The following is a 21,917-nucleotide window of genomic DNA, read 5'->3' on the forward strand; positions in this document are numbered from 1 at the left end:
TATACTGCAGCCCCCTTAAAATAAAAGCCAGCATTCCATTTGCCTTCCTTATTGTCTTCTGCACCTGTATGCAAGCTTTCTGGGTTTCATCAACAAGGACCCCCAAGTATCTTTTGTGCTACAGCTTTCTGCAGGCTCTCTCCAATTAAATAGTCCACTTTATCATTAATTCTTCCTAAATTACAATCTCTCATTTTCCCACATTAAATTCAAGTTGCCAATTTTCTGCTGGCTTGCCAATATCTCCAAGCTATTTATATCCTCCTTACAACCTGCCTTCCCTCCCACCTTTGTATCATCTGCACATTTGGCCATAGTACACTCTGTTCCTTCCTCCAAATCATTTTAATACATATTGTGAAGAGCTGCGGTCCGAGCACTGATCCCTGTGACACTCCACTGGTTACTGCCCTCCCAACCTGCCCTTATCTTTACTCGCTGTTTACTGTTAGTTAGCCAATCCTTTACCTCCAACACCCTGAGCCCCCTATCTTTTGTAGTAGCCTTTTGTGGGTACCTTATCAAATGCCTTTCAAAAATACAAATATACAACATCGGCTGGAACTCCTCTATCCACTCTGGTTGATAGCTCCTCAAACTCTCGGAAATTTGTCAGACGTTTCCCCGTCATGAAACCATGCTGACTCTGCTTGATCAGATATAAATTTCTAAATGCACTGCTATTCTCTCCTTAATAATCAATTCCAATCCTTTGACACAGTTAAAGAATCCAGGGATTTTTGGAAAATGACTACCAATGCATTCAGAGTCTCTGTAGCTACCTCCTTTATGATTCTGGGATGAAAACCATCAGATCCAGGGGACTTGTCAGGCTTTAACCCCATTATTTTGCCTAAAATGAATTCTCTGGTGATGGTACTGTATTTAATTTCTCCCCCATATTGTTTGTTATTTCTGGGATGCTTGTTGGGTGAATTGGACATTCTGAATTCTCCGTCAGTATAGCCAAACATGCGACTCACCGCTTTTCACAGTAACTTCATTGCAGTGTTAATGTAAGCCTACCTGTGACACTAATACAAATTATTATTCCTACTAATAATTATTATTAGTACCCTCTACAGTAAATACCAATGCAAAATATCTATTTAACTCATCTGCCATTTCTTTGTTCCCCATTAAAAACTTCAGTCATAGATGTTTACAGTATGGAAACAGGCCTGTTGGCCCAGCTTGTCCATGCCACCCAGTTTCTATCACTAAGCTAGTCCCACTTCCCCGCATTTGGCCCATATCCCTCTATGCCCACGTTGCCCATGTAACTGTCGAACGTTTCCAGTTTTCTTCTTTAACTTATTTATTTTATTGTACTTAAAACGCTTATTGTCTGTTGTTATCTTTCCCGCTAACTTGCCCTTAATTTATTTTCTCCCACCTGATTATTTTTTTTAGTCCATTTTTGCTGCAGTCTGAATCTATCCCACTCTTCTGACCTACCACTAACCTTTACCATCTTCTATGTTTCCGCTTTCAACTTGATACCTCCTTAACTAACTTGAGTATCCATGGTAGATTCTTCCTCCCTTTAGTCTTTCCTCCTCAATGGGATGTATTTTTGTTGTCTCACTAAATGTCTGCCACTGCTCCTCTATTGTCTTATCTACTAATCTACGTGGCCAGTCCATTTTGGACAATTCTGCCCTCATAGCTTTGTAATTCCCTTTTTTAAGTTTAACACTAATATTTTAGTCCTGATTTTCTCTCACTCCAGCTGAATGCTACTATTTCTGAGGGGATCCTTAACCTTGAGATAATTTACATATTACCCGATCCAAAATAACCTGATCCCCAGTTGGCTCCATAACACACTGCTCCAAGAAACCATCCCAAATGAATTCATTCCTTTTGTTGCTGTTTTCAATTTGATTAGCCCAATCTATATGAAATTAAAGTCTCCCATAATTAATGCAATGCTCCTTTTATATGCATTTGTTATTTCTTGAATTTAAACTCTTTCTGGAAGTGTGGCTACTGTTCAGGATGTTATTGGGCCAGGGTTTAGAGAACACCAAAGTATATCATGGGGTTCACCTGACCCACAACCTTTAATAGATTTTAGTTGAGGAGGACAAGGGTCCCCTTTGTTGCTAACTTTTGGTTGGTTCAATTGGCTCTGTTTTATAATCTTTGCTCTAGAGTCGCCAGGTATCTTTATGATACCGCCACGAGGTTCAAGTTCAAGTAATGATCAATAACTCAATACACCAATTAGTAAGATGCAAATCATAGCACATTTATTATACACAGTAAATCACTACTCATGCATAAACTCTACTTTCTAGACTGTTCTCTATCACTAACAGGCCTATACTTAGCTTCGGAATTGGCCCACCAGGTCAGGGGAACAAATGGCCTTTCGTTCGATCTGAGCCTGCAGGATTCAAAAGCTGGTATGGACTGGTAGCTAGGAGCGCCTATCTCGTAGCGTGCGTTGACTGTAGACTTACTTGGTTGATGCGGCAGCTTAGACAGTTCGCTCTCAAGGGTTGATTCGAGTTGCTGAGTGACGCTGCCAAGAAGGACGATTTGAACTTTGGGGCTTCACTTTATAGTCCCCAGGGGCTTCCCGCCCTTCGAGGCGGACCCCGTACCTGGTTCCAAGTGATTGGACTGCGTTCCGATCACTTGGATCGATTTCTCCAATACTGGAGGTGTTCCCTGATCGCTGGGCGGTCCCTAAATGTCCGTTGGCCTTCCTTTGTCTTGGCTCCTGCTGGCGCCGAGGAGTCTGGCTTGGCTTTATTCGCCATAACTGTTGCAATTGTGCCTTGGAATTGCTCCTTACTATGCAGATGGCTGCTGGTTTCAGTGCTGTCTGGTTCTTTGCAGGTTTCAATACACATGATTTCTGTACTTGCTAGTCTTTGCCTGTGTTGGCTGAATTTCCCTTCGGCCTTTGCGGTTCTCCATTTTAAGTCGGGAAGTGGCCAACCCAGTTGGCGACACCACCAATTGTTTTGAGCATTCCGATCATCTCCTTTCTATGCCACTCAAAATGCTTGGGAAACTGCTGCTCAAACTCCACCGGCATCATCTCGGCCAACGTGTCCACCGTCATGGGCGTAGCTCCACCTGGCAAGTTTGGCCCCGCCATCTTTCGGCCCACAGCACTCTATGAACTCCAGCTCTCGGAATGGAAGCTAGTCCGCCTTTTTCATCCTATATTCTTCCGTTGGGTTTTCGACATTTTCTGAATACAGCTTTATTGGAGACCATTCATTAAAATTTCTCCTCAACTGGGTGCAAAGGGCCAAAAAAAAAAAGAGAGCTCGAGCAGGAGTCACCCAATGCGCGCTCCACCTACATGCAGCCACCGGACGTTCTGCTCCTGATTTGATTGCAAGGAAAATCAGGTTGGGAAATCAATATCCATGGTTATTTGACTTTTAGAAAGGACTGGCAGGAATGGAAAGGTGGGGCGGGGGGTAGCTCTGCTGACAAGAGGGAATAAGTGCAGTTCTGAGGGATGATCTAGGCTCAAAAGATGGGGGTGAAGTGGATGTGGGTGTAGTGAAAAATACCAAAAGGAAGGAGAGTGGTCGGCGTATTGTATAGGGCCCTTGTCATGGGAATGTCACTTTAAGAAATGTTTGTCTTCTCAAGTGGCTGCAGTGATGTCATTGTGTGGGTGGAGCTCTGGCTCTGCTTTTTACTTTCGTTTTGAGCTGGAAGCTGTTTTTGGTTCTGAGTTTTACTTTCGGTTTTCAATTGGGGAGCTGCATCCAAACTAAGAAGGTGTATTTTGGTCTCTCTCTCTGCATACTAAAGAATTTCCAGATCACTTGGTAATTTCAAAGTAATACCCATTTCTGTAAGGAATGCAAACCTACTGTTCTTGTCAGAAAATGGGGTGTTTAGCTTATGGATGTTGTTAGGAAAGTTACTAAGGGTGACCTGGAGAGTACTGTATCTTTGGGGGGTACTGTATGTTTGGGGGGGCTATCAGTGTTGGTAGTTGATAAGATGTTTACGGTATGTTTAACAATGTCAACTGGATTCATAGAATAAACATTGTTTTGTTTAATAATACTTAAGATCTCTGTTGCATCACACCTGGAAAGGTGTAGCCACCTGGGTTGGCCAATTCCCAATGTAAAATGGAGAACAGCAAAGGCTGAAGGGAAATTCAGCCAACACAGGCAGAAACTAGCAGGTGCAAGTTACTGTGTATTAGACTCTGCAAAAGCCCAGACAGCATCGATACAAGCAGCCACCTGCATAATAATGTTTTGATTTGAATCTTACTAATTGGTGTGTTGAGTTATTGATCAGTACTTGAACTTGAACCTCGTGGCAGTATCATAAAGATACCTGGCGACCCTAGAGCAAAGGTTATAGAAATGGAGCAAATTCAGTAAAGACCCAACGGGCAACATTTAAGAGCCAACCAAAAGTTAGCAACAGTGGATGATACATTGGCCCCAATAAAGGAAGATCTTGGAAAGACGTCCGAGGCGGTGCTGGAGCATGGAGAGGCGTTTAAGGGGTTGGGGAGGCATCGTCGCAGCACAGTGACCAGCTCACCTCGATGGGAGAGGAGCTGCAGAAGGTGGAAAGTAATATAATGGAGGACCTGGTGAACAGGTAACGGTGGCAGAATCTTCTGATTGTGAGACTGGAGGGCCGGAGGCCGAAGGAGTACTTTCAGACATGGTTGGCAAGTTATTGGGGAGGGGGAGGAGAGCATCTCCCTCTGAGCTGGGTCGGGCTCATTGGCCCCTCCGGCCGAAGCTAAAGGGGAATTATCCACCAAGAGCTGTGATTGGTTTTCACAGCTATCAGATGAAGGAGAAGGTCTTGAGATAGGCCAAATAGACAGAACCAGGTGACAGAACCAGGTGAAGTGGGAAGGCCGTGGTATTTGTATTTACCAGGGTGTCAAGGTGGAGCTGGCAAGACAACGGGCAGCCTTTAACAGGGCTAAGGCGGCGGTCTGAGTGATGTGTGTTTCGGGGTTGTCCACCTGCCGAGGTTGAGAGCACAGTGTTACTCCAGGGACTATTACTTGAGATGGCAGAGGAGGTGGAGGCATTCGATGAGGCAGAGGCATTTTTGACGATTGAAGGATTGGGACTGAATTGAATTTGGACTTTGTTTTCTTAAGTTCTGTTTGGGATGGGATGTTTTGGGGACGGTGAGATAACGTGTTTGTGGGGGTGGCGGGGTGGAATTCCTTTCCACTTTTGGGGTTTATCATGTTTGGCTGGTTTAGAAGGGCTGGGTGTGGGGGTTTTCTTTCTGCTGGTTTTTGTACGAGGAATGTGGGGGGAGAGGGGGCTCTGGTGGGAGCCACCTTGCTCACAAACCTAAGTTGACTGGTGAACTGGGGAGGGGCCACAGCCGGTCGGGCCTGTATGGACAGGTCTTCATGCACCCGTGAGGTGTGAATGGATGGAAGATGACTGCACTCTGGGAGGGACGGGTGCGAGAGTTGATTATTGATCAACCCACCTAGCGTTTCAGCTGCCTGGAAGTGAATGTGGTAAGATTGGATCTGGAGTATTGCTGACCTTTAATGCATATTGATTTGCCCTGTACAGTGAGCTGGTAACGTTGTAGAAACAATTTGTCAACAAAAACTCAAATGCAGTTAAGTGGTGATATTTTGAGAGGGTGGTACTTGCAAGCCATCCAGAATTTCAACCAAGGGCTGTTTATTGGGGGTATTTATACTCCCAATCCACCCTTTGTTTCATTCAGCCCACAAAATTGGTGTCCCACTGTTAGTTTGATGCTGCACCAGCTGGGAATGGAATACTGGTCCCATATGGTAACTCTACTGCAAAGTGGTTTCAGAAATAAACACACAATTATTTGGTTTGTATGATGCATGATCTTGAGACATACTAATAACCGAGCGAAAGAGAAAATGCTGGGAAATCTCAGCAAGCCTGGCAGCAACTGTAGGGAGAGAAAAGAGCTAACGTTTTGAAAGTGGGAAATATTAATACTGTGGAGTGAGAATGAAAGATGAGTCATAGCCACAGAAACCCAGGGAAACCGGGTGCTAATGGCCACAGAAACTAAGGGGAAAGAGTGCTAATGGCAGTCCCCAGAGAGGACAAAAGATGTGAAAGGTCAAACAGCAGGGAATCTAATATCAGAGGATGAACTGTAGATGTGGGGGGAGGGGAAGGGGGAAGCAAACAGGAGAAAGGTGAAGGAAAGGTGGATAAGATTGGGGGTGGGGAATTAAATATAAAGTAAGAAAGAAATGGTAAAAGACAGTTAAACTGAAATGAAAACAAATGGGTCGAGGTGGGGTAGAGTTAATCATCTGAAGTTGTTGAATTCGATGTTGAAACCGGAAGGCTGTAGTGTGCCTAACCGGAAGATGAGATGTTGTTCTTCCAGTTTGCGTTGAGCTTCACTGGAACATTGCAGCATGCCAAGAACAAACATGTGGGCATGGGAGCAGGGTCTTTTGTTAAAATGGCAAGCAACAGGAAGGTCAGGGTCCTGAATGCACACAGACCGAAGATGCTCAGCAAAGCGATCAACCAGTCTGCGTTTGGTCTCTCCGATATAGAGACCACATTGGGAGCAGCGAATACAGTAGACCAAATTGGAAGAGATGCAAGTGAAATGCTGCTTAACCTGGAATGTGTGTTTTGGGCTGGGATGTTAAGCATGGAAGAGGTATAATAACCAAGCAGTGCATAGTCTATTAATTTCATGCCTGCTCACTTTGCATCTCCCAATTAGATTCTAATGGTCTTTTCCGTGCTGCCACATGGTGCAATCCTGCAGTTTATTAGATTGGTGTCAAGATGTGACTTGCAAAAGAATGTATTTAGCAACAATAACTTTGCAGCTTGTATTATGGTTAATTTGCAGCAAATGTGAAGGCTCTCTCTAAATTGAAGTTTATTTCCTGTAGGCTTCTTGATGGCGAACTATAATCTGATCTTAATTTTTGATGTATATCCTTCATTCTTGATGTACATCCTTCATTCACAAAATCCCACCTAGCTATGCATCCTATTAGGCCACTTGTAGAACCGTTCTTTTGTTTTGTTACGAATTTGCACTCTGGGCCTGTTTAGCTCACTTGGCTAGACAGCTGGTCCGTGATGCCAGAGCAAGGCATCAATTCTCTGGGTTAAATTCGCGTACTGACTGAGGTTATTAATGAAGGCCTTCTCTTCTTTTAAAAATTGAGTACCCAATTATTTCTTTTTCCAATTAAGGGGCAATTTAGCGTGGCCAATCTACCTAACCTGCACATCATTGGGTTGTGGGGGTGAAACCCACGCAGACACGGGGAGACTGTGCAAACTCCACAGGGACAGTGACCCAGGGCCGGGATTCAAACCCGGGTCCTCGGCGCCTATGGTCATCTGAGACTATGCGACTTTACCTTAGTGTGGTAGTCACCACTGTTTGTATAATACGTGTATCAGAGGTAATACGGTACAGGTACGGGGGTAGATCCCTGCCTGCTGGCTCCGCCCAGTCGGCAGAGTATAAATGTGTGTGCACACTGAGCTGCTCCCATTACTGGTAGCAGCTGCAGGAGGCCACACATCTCTGCTTAATAAAGCCTTGATTACTCTCTACTCTCGTCTCGTCGTAATTGATAGGCATCACTTAGTATTATTATTGCTTCAGAATAAAAACCAGTCCTGGCGTTTATCAAGTGCATAACAATGTTTTGTCTACAGTGCCATTGACATCTTTTTGTCATGCCATGCAATGTAACTTCCACGGGATCAATTAATTTTTGATTTAACCCTAAAGGTGTTTTGAGGACATAAATGATGCTCAAGACTGTCAGCAAGGGGGCAGCACGGCGGCACAGTGGTTAGCACTGCTGCCTCAAGGAGACAAGGCCCCCGGTTCGTTCCCGCCTCTGGGTCACTGTCGGTGTGAAGATTGCACATTCTCCCCGTATTTGTGTGGGTTTTGCCCCCACAACCCAAAGATGTGCAGGCTAGGTGGATTGGCCATGCTAAATTGCCCCTCAATTGGAAAAAAAATGAATTGGGCACTCTAAATTAAAAAAAAAAGACTGTCAGCAAAATAACACTAAATCAATTATGACTGGGACACGTAGTTCAGTCCCAGCTATTTATTCAAATAGGAGTTGCTTTCGTTCGAGAACGAAAACAAGTGCCAAATAAGACACTTTGTGAATGCCTGGTTTTAGCATGTAATTTTGGTCTTAATTGCTTATTACTGCTTTTTGAACTTGCTTGCTTGGATGTGGTAAAACAGATACCTGCAGTTTGGCACTTCATTCGACTCTCCTTTCATGGAGCAGTTTTTGGCCTCCATTTGCCCACCACAATGAAGATTTGAAGGGGCGATTCTCCAATATGGAACCCAAGTGTTTGCGCTGTTGTGAACGCTGTTGCGTTTCACGACGGCGTGAACCGGGCCCGGGTACGACCGATTGCCAGCACGGCGATGGAGGGGTTCACGCCGTGCTGGCCCCCTGTGGGGGCCAGAATCGGTGGGCCCCGATCGCGGGCCAGACCCCATCGGAGGCCCGCCGCCCCCCACAGGCTGCCCCCCGACCGTTCGCGCAGAGTTCCTGCCGGCAGCGACCAGGGGTGAACAGCGCCGGGGGGTCTCTGTCGTATCAGCGCGGTCGCTCGGTCCATCCGGGCCAGAGAATCACCCGATGCCAGCGGCCGCCAAACGCGCCGGCACAAATGGCGCCGATTCTCCGCACCTCAGAAAATTGCGCGCCGGCGTGGTTGCGGCGATTCTCCGGCCCGGGGCGGGGCTCGGAGAATTGCCCCCTTGGAGTTCCTTGGCTGACACATTGGCAGGTTTTGGGATGGCTCAGGAACGAGGACATTTGAGGTTACAAAAGCACCAATAATAGTTTCAGATGCAGATCGAGTGTTGCAGGGATGGAAGTGTAATGTTTTGGTGACAAATAGGTTGTGACAAATTCTCCCAATGTAACGGATGGAACGGTATCACAGTGGGTAGCACGGTTGCTTCACAGCTCCAGGGTCCCAGGTTCGATTCCCGGCTTGCGTCACTGTCTGTGCGGTGTCTGCACGTTCTCCCCGTGTCTGCGTTGGTTTGCTCCGGTTTCCTCCTACAAGTCCTGGAAGTCTTGCTTGTTAGGTGAATTGGACATTCTGAATTCTCCCTCAGTGTACCCGAATAGGCACCGGAATGTGGTTACTTAGGGGCTTTTCACAGTGACTTCATTGCAGTGTTAATGTAAGCCTACTTGTGACAACAGGGATTATTATAAAGGGTGAAGTACAGCGCACAAACTAAATGTGTGCCACTTGGAACAGGTAATCACCCACCTGAAACTTGGGAGGTAGCAACAATGCTGATGCCTGTCAAACACTCCTTGATAAAGCAGCAATGGCATAACAAGCTGCAAACGCATCCAAATGCCACAGGAAGAGGGATGAGACAATTCTGTTTTTTAAAAAAACACATATATAAAACGGTACATTTCCAGCAGTTACAAAACTGTACTAACAACCTCATGTTATCTTGCAGATACCTGGATTGCCCTGTCCACTATTTTTTTAAAAAATAATAATAATAAGCATGAAATATATATTTTTTAATAAGGGATTATAACTCTCCTGTGTGGCTGCTGCTTTCAAAGTGTTTGGTTCATTTCTCTGCTGTGGATGCAGGAGGATCCACGATCTCACTTTGTCCAAAAATGTCATTTCAAAAGCCACATTGAGTATAATGGAACTAAACTCTCTCTTGGAAGAATGAGGTGATCTTAATGAGTGTATAAAACTCTAGATGTTGTCCCACTGGCAAGTCTAGAACTAGGGATAATAGACATACTAAGGAGCTGCCATTTAGGACTGAATGGAAGAAAAATTTCTTCACTCCAAGAAAGTTGGGAATTTTTGGAATTTGCTATTCCAGGCAGCTGTGGATGCCTAATCTTGGCATGCTTTTAATTTGGCTCCCTTAAATCTGCACCAGCAGACCAAAATGGTGTGCGGGTGGAAATGTGAATATCTATTCATTTTGTCCGCCATTTTTAAAAACAAGCGGACCTTCGTGGGGGCAGGTACGTATTTTGAAAGTGAGGCATTCCCGAGGCTGGAGGAAAATGGCATGGGGTCAGGAGTGCAGAAGGAAATTGACCAAAATTGGGTCCTATGTTAAATATTCTTTTGCGCAACTTTTCCATTCGTTGGTTGCAGGCAGGTGAGTAGCCTTTCAAAACCTGTTTGAAGAGAAGGAACCGAATTGAAAGTTACCAGTGGAGGTGCTATGAGAAGTGTGTCGGGTCATTTGCAGGACTGCTCTGTACTGGTGGCGCGGGGCTGTTACATGTAGTTGTGAAGTGATGGCGGCACTGGTAGAACAGAACCCGAGAACCACCATAATCAGGGCATCTGGACAGCAATTTGTGCATTGCCCTCACCATCTTCCTCCTCCTCCTTCATTTTCCGTCACTTCCTTCGGATCGGTTGAAGAGGTGGGCTCTTGCTTTTGGTCCCACTTAAAATCCAAATCTTGTTGCAATACAATATTGTGCATAAAGCAGCAAATGACAATCTTACTGGAAACCCTGGATCCTGCTTATTGACAGCTGCTTCCAGATCTGGTGTCCTGTTGCCCATTTGGCTGTGGTATGGTGTATTGATTGTGGTGCTCTTGGCTCTTATTCCTCACGTTTCCCAGAGGTATCATTAGCCATGCTTGAGTGCGTGGCTAAGCAACCGATAATTAACTATTTCCAGAGTTGGATTGTCACCGGCTAGCTGCCCAGGAAGGTTGTGTCTGCCTGCATGAAGATCTCTGGTTGCAAACCAGCTGCACATTGATGGGGTGGATGCTTTGCAGTTGATTTGCAAGTACCCTGATTAAGATGCATGCAGTTGCTAAATTTGGCTTGAGTTTGGAATAAATACATTTTTTAAAAAATGCATGTAGTTGCTGACGCCCTTTCCTGAAAGCCCCAGCCGGAGCCACAAAGCTTATTCTGACTGGCATCATTACAGTCAAAGTTAATACAATTGGCAACCAAGCCATCAGTCATTTATGAACCATGGATTGGGAGATCCTGTAAATGTCTCTAAAACTGAGCCCAGGAAGGATCCAGAAGCAAAAAGGTAGAGGACAGTGGTAACTTTGGCAACCACTGGTAAAGCACAGCCTCTCCATTTGGCAGCCCGTCCATTACAACAGGATGCAAATACATTTGCAACCTCTTGATGTAACTCGGAGGACTCCTGATATGTTGCTATTCTGACTAGTCAAGGAAACTGATCCCCTGTCTGTCGACTCTTTGAACCAGGTTTGGCCTCCTGTCTGTTCAGCTCTCTGCTGCTCCACTCCTTCCCCCCCCCCCCCCCCACCCAAGCAGTTGTGATTACTAAGTATTTATTCTCATAATTCAATGAGATTGATTCAGCCCCTTGATCACCATAATGTCTTCACCTTTCCTCTGACAATCTTCAGAAAACTTGTGGAGCATCAGTTGAACTGAAAAATCTGTCAATATCGCTATGATTATTGCATGTTAATAGGCCACCCACTAATCACAAGAGGGTTGCTGTGAAAACAGCTCAACAGGCTGCAGTTTATGTGCAAGTCAGCGGTTTGGAGCCGGCTTCCTGATTCTTTGTCACTTGGCTGGTTTTTAAAACCACTCCCTCACTCACATGCTGTCTGTGTTAATATTCCCCTGTGATTCGACCTTGTGTGTACCTCCCGCCTTCTCGCTCTGCATTAGTAGCCATGCCTGCTACCTAGGTCCTACATCTATAAATGTCCCTCCACTCTTAAAGGTTCTCCTATAAATCCCAGTTCTTCCACTAAACCTTTGGGCCCTCTTCCTATTGCCTCCTTTGGCTCTCGACAATTTAATTGTATGTCACTCTGAAGCACCTCTTTAATGTAGAAACAATATCGTAAGGCATTACGTATGTGGAAGTTTTGTTGTGAGTCCAAATTTTTGAGAGAATATATACATGCATGGATACGCAGAAGATTGGAGCAGGAGGAGGCCTTTTGGCCCTTTGAGCCTGCTCCACCATTCATCACGATCATGGCTGATCATCCAACTCAATAGCCTAATCTTGCTATCTCCCCATAGCCTTTGAACCCATTCTCCCCAAGTGCTATATCTAGCCGCCTCTTGAATATATTTTCGCGCCAACTAATTCCTGTGGTAATGAATTCCAGAGGCTCAACACTCTTTGGGTGAAGAAATGTCTCCTTATATCTGTCCGAAATGGTTTACCCTGAATCCTTGGACTGTGACCCCTGGTTCTGGACATGCCCATCATTGGTAACATCTTCCCTGCATCTACCCTGTCTAGTCCTGTTAGAATTTTATAAGTCTCTATGAGATCCCCCCCTCATTCCTCTGAACTCCAGCGAGAACAATCCCAACCTAGTCAATCTCTCCTCATATGACAGTCCTGCCATCCCTGGAATCAGTCTGGTAAACCTTTGCTGCACTCCCTCGAGAGCAAGAACATCCTTCCTCAGAAAAGGAGACCAAAACAGCGCACACTATTCTAGGTGTGGCCTCACCAAGGCCCTGTATAATTGCAGCAACACATCCCTGCTTCTGTACTCGAAACCTCTCGCAATGAAGGCCAACACACCATTAGCCTTCTTTACCGCCTGCTGCACCTGGATGCTTACCTTCAGCGAATGGTGCACAAGGGCACCCAGGTCCTGCTGCACACTCACCTCTCCCAATTTACAACCATTCGGGTAGCAATCTGCCTTCCTGATTTTGCTTCCAAAGTGAATAACCTCACACTTATCCAAATTATATTGCATCTGCCATTAATTTGCCCACTCACCCAACCTGTCCAGATCATGCTGTAGGATCCCTGCATCCTCCTCAAATTTCACCCTCTCACCCAACCTGGTATCATCTGCAAACTTTGAGATGTTACATTTTGTTCCCTCATCCAAATCATTAATATATATTGTGAATAGCTGGGGTCCCAGAACTGATCCCTGTGGTGCCCCACTAGTTGCTGCCTGCCAATTTGAAAAGGACCCATTAATCCCTACTTTTTGTTTCCTCTCTGCCAATCTGTTTTCTATCCACCTCAATACAATTTCCCCAATCCCATGTGCTTTAATTTTGCACAATAACTTCTTATGCGGGACTTTGTCAAAGCCTTCTGAAAGTCCAAATATACCACAACGACTGGCTCCCCCTTGTCAACTGGACTGATTACACCTTCAAAGAATTCCAACAGATTTGAGAAGCATGATTTTCCCTTTATAAATCCATGCTGTCTCTGACTGATCCTGCCACTGCTTTCTAAATGTTCCGCTATAAATCCTTGATAATGGATTCAAGAATTTTCCCCAATACCGAAGTTAAGATTACTGGTCTATAATCCCATACTTTATCCCTACCTCCCTTTTTGAATATTGGAGTGACATGAGCTACTCTCCAATCTGCAGGGACAGTTCCAGAGTCTATAGAATCCCGGAAGATGACCACCAATGCATCCACTATTTCCAGAGCCACCTCCTTAAGCACTCTGGGATGCAGATTCTCAGGCCCTGGGGATTTATCCGCCTTCAATCCCATCAATTTTCCCAGCACCATTTCTCTACTAATGTTGATCTCCCTCGGTTCTTCCCTCTCACTGAACCCTTCATTGCCCACCACTTCTGGTATCTGATTTGTGTCTTTTGTGAAGATGGAATCAAAGTATGCATTTAATTGCTCAGATGTTTCTTTGTCCCTTATTACGCATTCCCCTGTTTCTGTCTGTAGGGGGCTTACATTTTTCTTTACCAATCTCTTTCTCTTCACATATCGATAGAAACTCTTAGTGTCAGTCTTTATGTTCCCTGCAAGCTTCATGGCACTTATGGCGCATTTGCCAATGTCTTGGCTGAGATGAGCCAACTTAAATTAGACCAGGAATGGAATTTTTTCTTCTTGTTCTGAGTCTTTAGGCCATGTGCAATTGCCTGCCCAATGTGTTGTCACATCAGACATTTTGCACTTAATTCCAAAAGACCAGATATCACTTTGAAACTCTGGATGACTATTTATTCAATAATACTTTCATCAGTAATTGTAATGGTGGCAAAAGAGAGAAAATACTTTGAACTTGCTGTACACGCTGCTCTTAAATTGAGAATGGCAAGAAACCTTTGTTACTTTGTTAGCTCACTATATTATTTAAATAATGTTATTTATCAGTTACTGTGCTGTTTCTCTGTTGATTTGTAAAGTGGAAAAATTCCGTTTGAAAACTTTAATAAAATATATTTTTTAAAAGAGAATGGCAAGAAATGGTGAACTGTATGGAGGTTGGCAAGTCACATTATGGAAATATGCTAAATGCATGCATTTGAAAGCAGATTGCACCACCAATTACTGCAGTGATCTTTTCCCCCTTGTACCTTTGCAGGACAACTGTAAAACTAAAAGAAGAAGTGAAGATGGAGAAGAAATCTAGTTTCTGGGACAGTTTGGGAATTAAACAGAATTCAGCCAGCAAGATCCCCACAGAGGACGAGAGTTGGGATCCACAAGTGATGGCGGAGAACCCTTGTAGCAGTCTGACTGACACCAATGCCTGGCCTGACTGGACGAGCGAGACTAGTGGCAGTTCCAAATACACTAGTCTGGACAATGAAGCAAACACGAGTGGCTCCAAGTGGAGCATAATGACAGCAGGGAAGCTGCCCGGAATGACGAGACGCAGCAAAGGAAATCTGACTGAGTGCTGGGAGGAGCTTGAGTGATACTTGGTTATCTGCCTTAATGTTGGTCCACAATTCGGTTTGCAACATTCTTCACTGCTTGTATTTATAGTCATGCTTTCTTTGATTTCCTTCTGCACCTAATTCAGCATACTTTTGTGCACAAGTGAAGAAATCTGCCTGATCAGCACTATATTTCAATTGAGTCAGTGTTGGTAATCTCCTATCTGTTGTGCCATAATTATTTCAATAAATGTGATTACGTGTTTTCCATTTAGGTGACCTTTCACTATACGTTGCTCCATTAGTGTTCATTATTTGACATCAGCTTAACTGAGTGCCTAAATATAATTATATTTATTAATATTTTACCTCTTTTTAATTTAAGTTTGCCCCTTCAAGCAAAGGAGTGTGGTAGGACTACTGACGGTACAAGTGAATTGTGATCTGAAAGGAAAAACATATTTGTTGCTCCTCCATTTAGCTCTGCTGTATAATGCTTTTCAGTCTGGGTGAGAAGGGATAAAAGTCCATCCAGTAAGTTGAATTTGAATGTTTGTTGAAGCTGGAATTTGTTGGAGACCAGTACCTAACCAGCATTGGGCGTTGTTCTGGACCATATGTGCCTCAAATTATTTAACTTTGACAAGCATTCTTGGAGAAACTCAGTATCCAGATGCAACAGACACCACTGATTTGAGATAATACTCCAGGATGATCCAGCAACTTCATTTTCAATTGATCTTAACATACTTTCTCAGCGACGTTGTGTTATGTTTTTTACTTTTACAACTCTACCATCTTTTCCCCTCTCGAGTGAAGATACTGATTGATGCTCTGATTAGGAGGGGGTGGGTTATGGGGATAGGGTGGAAGTGAGGGCTTATGTGGGTTGGTGCAGACTCGATGGGCCAAATGGCCTCCTTCTGCACTGTATGTTCTATGTATCTATGTACATATGTATGCTCAGATACAGTAATATTATCCTTCATCCAATTCCATAGTGTGAACCTGAAGAATGAGGATGGGGCTATTGATAATGAGGATTGTTACAAGTCCAATCCTCTACTGCCACAGGTGTCCACAGATACACACTTCCAACAACGTTTGGTGACTGAGGATCAGGAATAGGAATTTTGGCTAAATTGTTTCTTAATCGCAATTTAGGGCACGGGTTAATTGTAAAATTGCGATTGACATCTCAACTGAGAGCAGCAACACACCAGTAGTGCACTGGTTGCATCCTAACCTAAAATAAGTGTTTAAAAATTAGATCCTTTATCCAATCAACAAATTTGGCAGCTCTAGATTGGGGCCAGATTTTAGAAAATCGGCTTTTCTAGTTTTACACTTAAATTTTCAAGACTGAAAATCTGTTTTAGATTATGTATCCTAATTCTTTTATAGAACATCTCCATAAATGTGCTTTTTGTGTGCAAATTGTTAATGAAGTACAATTGGAGAGACACTGGACTAGATTAATAATTCCTGTAATAAGCTACTGAAAAGTATCCGTTCATTTATATAAGGGTTCGAACATCCACTTTAGGAAGTTATCAAGGGCTTGCCTCACTATTACGTATGTCATGGTTGTCTCCTTTTTTACGTGGGAATTGCATACAAATTGTGAAATTAGAATTAAGATGTTTAGGGTGAAATGAGAAAGCACTTTTGGTGCGCCCCCCCCCCCCCCCCCACCCCACACACACACCCCTACCTACGGGGCTGAAAGGTTTGTCAATAAAAATGTTCAGATTGAGATTGATAAATTTTTGTTAAGTTTAGGTATCACAGACAAAAGCATAAAAAGTGAATAACATTGGGTTGAGCTACAGATCAGCTGTGATCTAATTGAATGGAGGAATCGGCTAAATGGCCTGCTACTGCTCCTATAGGTTTGTCTGTATCCGGAAATGAAAATATTGTGCTCCTTGAAGTTGGTTTAGCCTCCTTATACTGGCAAATTTTGACATGACTGCCTAACACTAATGAAATCATAGCCCAATGAAACACAACTTGTACAATGGTAAGTGTTTGTATGCGGGGGGGGGGGGGGGGGATATCAGTAAATAAACTTTTTAAAATAGGCTCTTTCATCAATGGATTATGATTGCTTTTTGTTTGCTTGGACTATTCTGAAATTGGGGTAGATTTTCCAAATTGGAGTTTAGAAGATTTGCATGAATGCTACAATGCCAGCCAAGAGTGTACTGTTGGCAAATTTAGTTCAATAGACAGTGGCACAAAATACCAGTGGTTAGAGAGCATTTAAGTTGCTTAATAGATTTGAAACTAATTCCCTCCTTTTAAAAAAATAAAATAAAATAACCAGGCATATATGTTACAAAAAATGTTCATTAAATGTTTGTCAATTTTAAAAAAAAAAGAAAAGAAAAGACAAATGCTATAGGTTTTTTAATGTTCCAATTCAAGCTTTGGAATGTGACCTTCATAAGTAGGATCTTCAATCATTGCAGGTTTGGCCTTCGTGAATAATGCAATTGGGTCAGTTTTTGAGGTTCATTTCTCCTTCATTAGAAATAGTGTTCTTACAATTAATGCCTAACTAAGTATAATGAGTCTGGTTTGGGAAGGAATGTAATAAAATCACATGAAAGCAAACCTAATTCATTAGGTGCTGCCTCTGATAGACAGCTTAAACACTCGCCCTAACCTAGCTTCTAGTTAAAACCAGACTGATTGGAGCAGTTATTTCTTTTTCTCCAGCACACAGTTTGGCCATTCTGCAATGAAACGTAGTTAGCAAAAACAGCTGTATATTGTTTAAATTGCATCTCAGGGTGATTATACACTTTTTATTTTAGGTTATTGGTCGTATGTTTCAGGATGAATCCTCATTCGTATCTAGAATTTTTTAGTTGCTCTTGTTTTCCGAAGAAAACAAGTGTGTACTTTTGTTTGCTTAATTGTCAAACCATGCTGCCAAAGTATTTAATACAACAAAAAATATATTTCCAAGCCAGACCAAAACTACTGGAGTGCACACTATATTTCCTGAACTGTTCACTTGTAAACTGAACAAAGGCAGACATAACAAATAAATACAACTATGCAAAACCTGTGGTAGCATTTGTGAATATAACAAAGTTTGGGGTGTTTACCTTTGGTCCTCCCACTGTTAAAATTTAACATTTTCTTTTTAATACAATACTATTGTATCTTTGTAATCCGAGTTTCCCATTTAAACATATTTGGTATAATTTTAGTACTAGAGTTCTTGTTTTGTACACAATAGACAATCTTATTTGATTTCTATGTGAGATTTTTAAAAAATTATATAAAAGCAGAAGACATTTTATATTGGGAGTTGAATTTGAAACATGATTAATAGTTAGCACTTTGTTTTCCGTGGATACTTTTTTTGCCAGGCAATATTGCTTCACATCAATAAAGTATTATGAAGACAAAAGTTTTGCTTTTCACTTAATTGGAAACCGAATTTATTGTTATACATTCAAAGAAGCTTCCAGGAGGCAATGATGAAATGCGATCCTTCCCTCTGATCAACAAAGCAGTGTTTACTGTCAAAAATTGTGGCCTATGTAACCTCAAACGATTTCAAATGCAAGAGATCCCTGAATGGATAAAAAGATACAAGATTTACAAACAATGAATTGATGAAGTTATCAATAGAAAAGCAGGGTAGTGAATCTAAAGTACCATGACTCTGTACTTCCTTGGCTTGCTGTGCCACTGTTGCGGCAATGGCAAAAGGTATGGGCCTGCCAGTTGCCTCGAGTGGTAGTTAGTTGGGTTTCCTAGCTCAGCTCATTTGTCTATGTGCTAGTCGTGACTGGTATAAATCCCATGTAAAATGGGAGGAAATTGAATTGGGAGGCACAGGCTCCAAAGTTAATTCACAAGAAAATATCATGTTTTTATTGCTGGAGTGCAAGACGTCTTTTTCTACAATTACATAGGGCTTCGGTGAGATCACTAAACTGTATTGTGTACAGTCTCCCAAAGAGGGAATATAGGTTTAGACTGTGTGCAATAAAAAATGCACTAGATTGATTCCTAGAATGAGAAGGTGAAATGAAATTGAGTAGAGATTGACCTCCTTCACCGATTTCTATGATTTACCGAAATGTATACCATTGAGAGGGCTTGACAGGGTAGATGCAAAGAGGCTGCACTCCCTGGTTTGGAGGTACTAAGTTTTGAGCATAGTCTCAAGGCAATTGTGCCATTACTCAGAACTGAGGTGAGACATTGTCTAGAGCAGGCTGGAGGGGGTCATATAGCCTAATCCTGCTGCTAACGTTTGCACTCTTCCCTGCCAATTGCCATGGTGGTAACCAAGAGGGAGGTAGCACCAAGTCCCAAACCCCTTATAGGATTGTTGGGCAGAGCAAAGAGTTCAATTATCTCACCAGGAATGGGAAGTTAACATACTTGACGCTCTTCCCTTTCCTTGCTCACTCCTGGAACCAACACATTCTTTACCATTTTAACAATGTCTGTTTCAGGTTGGGACTGATGTCGCTTATTAGATAAGATAAATACTTGAAGGAATTCAGGGTTTTCTTCTTTTTTTTTTTTTTGTTTCTTCCAAGAGACCACACTTTTTTTTTTTTCTTTATTGTTTCATGGAATGTAGGTGTTGCTGATTTTCTCAGTGTGAGTACCAGCCGAGGTAAGGATGGCAACCTTCCCTGAAGGCATTAATGAACCTGAACCAGATGGGTTTCCACAGCAGTCGAAGGCCGCTTTATGGTTTCTGTTGCAGAGACTAGTTTTAATTCCAGATTATTAATTGATTTTAAAATCCACCAGTTGCCATTGTGGGATTTGAACCCATGTGCCTGGAGTATTAACCTGGGCTCCTGGATTCCTACTCCAGTGAGTTTGCCCAATCTTCCTTCAAGATTGATGAGGTGGAGAGTACATGTAATGTGATGCACAAGGTTTTGTAATTTTGTAGGCCTGCTGTATTGATCAAAACATCAGCGTTAGAAATTCAGTGACCAATAAATATAGTTTTCTGCTCCAAAGATTGATTTAATCTGAGTTTTGCTGAAGAAAATAGCAGTATGAAATAGCTACTTTCACCTTTTGCTTCAGTGTTTTGAGATACTTTATCCATCTGAGGTAGACTGGGTGCTTTTCAGGGCCAAAAGTGACGACCCTAGCCACATTCATGAGTTGGTGCAATCTACAGTGTGAGATGATCTGTGCAGGGAACCTTTTGCCTTTGAAGTGTCCTATTTCACCATCAATTTTGCAAGATGAGCAAAATTTGTGCAACAGGTGAAACTAGCTGTTTCACACTGCTATGTAGTAGCAACAATGCAACACCAGTGGTATTTGCCACTATGGGGATGTACATCAAGTCAAAAAGACATTCTGTCTATCACACACATGAATGTTATGCCAGTGTGTTGCTAGGTACATGGGGGTGACACAGTGGTCAGCACTACTGCCTCACAGCTCCCGGGACCTGGATTCCCCCGGGTGACTCTGGAGTTTGCACTTACTCCCTGTGTCTGTGTGGGTTTCCTCCGTGGGCTCCAAAGATGTGCAGGTTAGGTGGATTGGCCATGCTAAATTGTTACTTAGTGTTCAAAAGGTTACGTGGGGTTAATTGGGTACGGGAATAGGGTGGAGCTGTGGGCTTATGTAGGGTGCTCTTTCCAAGAGCTGATGCAGACTTGATGGGCTAAATGGTCTCCTTGTGCACTGTCGGGTTTTGATGATTCTATGATAGGCTGTACATTCCAAAGACTGCCAATTTTATCAAACCAAATGTTCCTCCTTGTTGTTCACAATGGGCAAGGTGCAACAATCAGTCTGTGTTTGCAAAACTCAAAATACCATGTCCAACATTAGATGTCACATGTGCTAAATAATCCTCAGTTAAAAAAGAATTATGTTGACAACCGATTAAGATTCATGTTTCCTGTGTGGCACTTTTGTCGGTTCTGGAAGCTACATTGGGGCCTGTTCTTTGCAGACAGAAAGATGTACACACATTGCACCCTTTTCAGATACACAACATAGGTGACAGCAACTCGCTGGTTCATTCGTTAGGGCAATGCCTTGGACAAATCAAAGCCAAGCTACCTGGTTTAAGTTTCGAACAATGCTTGGCATTCACTGTTAGTCACCATAAATTGGTGTATTTTTCCCATCCAGCTGTAATAAGTGGGCTTGTGAAAGTAATCACAGTGGAGCCCTAGCTCAAAGAGCATAGGCCGGATTCTCTGTCAGCCAACACTGTAAGCGGGAACACCATCGGGCAGAGAATCGCGCGTCAGCCAAAAATCGAAGCTGGTACTGGCAGTCCGATTGAGTGCCATATTCCGGTGTCTTGACAATGGTGTAAATACATTCTATGCCACATGTACAGTAAATGGCATTGGTAAAACATAACGGGCCTGTCCTGGTAAGTCTCCAAAGATGTTCCGTCTCCACCAGGGGGGGGGGAATTACTAATGGCACAGTTCACGTCTGGTTTTAAAAATTGGGAAACAGGCTCGCTGGCTGCTGAGGGAGAAAGCGGAGTAGGCCATGTTCCCAGAGGCACGACCGTGGGATGCCGGTCCTGCCACTGGCTGGCTGGGGGGGGGGGGGTGACCAGGCACAGACCACCATTGCTGACCCTGAATGGTAGCCACCTTGCTTTGCACCCCACTGATTGCGCACCATGGCCAGTGGTTGTATAGAGGGACACCGGCCATGGGTGCACCCACTCTCCACCCCACCAGCACCCCATCTTCTCCCTCACACAACCGGGCGCTAGCTGCTGGTGGAGCATCATGTGGCCCACCCAAGGGCAATGTCCAAGGTAGCCCCTACAGGGGGGTACTAGAAAGGGTCTGCAGAGCATATCACAGGCATGGGTAGTGCCAGCCACTGGTATCCTTGCCAGACACTAACTAAACCAGGGGTATGGTATGGAAGGCAAAGTGCCAGGAGGAATGGCTGGGAATGAGTGTGGGGAGGAGAGTGGTGGGGATATGGGGGGGGGCAGGGGCTGCATTACAGGATGGGACAGCCCGTTGAACTTGGTTTTGCAGATGGTACGCACCCCATTGACATATCTGCCTTTTACAGGCCGAGGTAGGAGGTACCGGCAGCGCCTGACATTCGAGGACCTGCCGGACCAAGCATGCTGTCAAAGATGCCGGCTGAGGAGGGGGAAACCATACAGCATATCTGCTGCACCATGGCGCCACCTCGCACCACGGGGATACGGGGGAGGACATACGTTCCTGGTGGCC

The 21,917-nt window shown here is 43.7% G+C and overlaps 1 protein-coding gene across 5 annotated transcripts in view; it reads left to right on the top strand.

The window, feature by feature from the left end:
* Positions 1 to 14,965, top strand: part of LOC140410497 (testis development-related protein-like) — an 89,450-nt gene extending 74,485 nt beyond the window's left edge. For all 5 annotated transcript variants that reach the window (XM_072498641.1, XM_072498640.1, XM_072498642.1 and 2 more), the window contains one exon: positions 14,379 to 14,965. In XM_072498641.1, coding sequence (XP_072354742.1) covers positions 14,379 to 14,715 — 337 coding nt within the window. In that variant the 3' untranslated portion in view covers positions 14,716 to 14,965. The remainder of the gene's footprint in view (positions 1 to 14,378) is intronic.
* The last annotated feature ends 6,952 nt before the right edge of the window (positions 14,966 to 21,917 follow it).

The sequence above is a fragment of the Scyliorhinus torazame genome, chromosome 4 (genome assembly GCF_047496885.1).
Source record: "Scyliorhinus torazame isolate Kashiwa2021f chromosome 4, sScyTor2.1, whole genome shotgun sequence".
Lineage (NCBI taxonomy): Eukaryota > Metazoa > Chordata > Chondrichthyes > Carcharhiniformes > Scyliorhinidae > Scyliorhinus > Scyliorhinus torazame.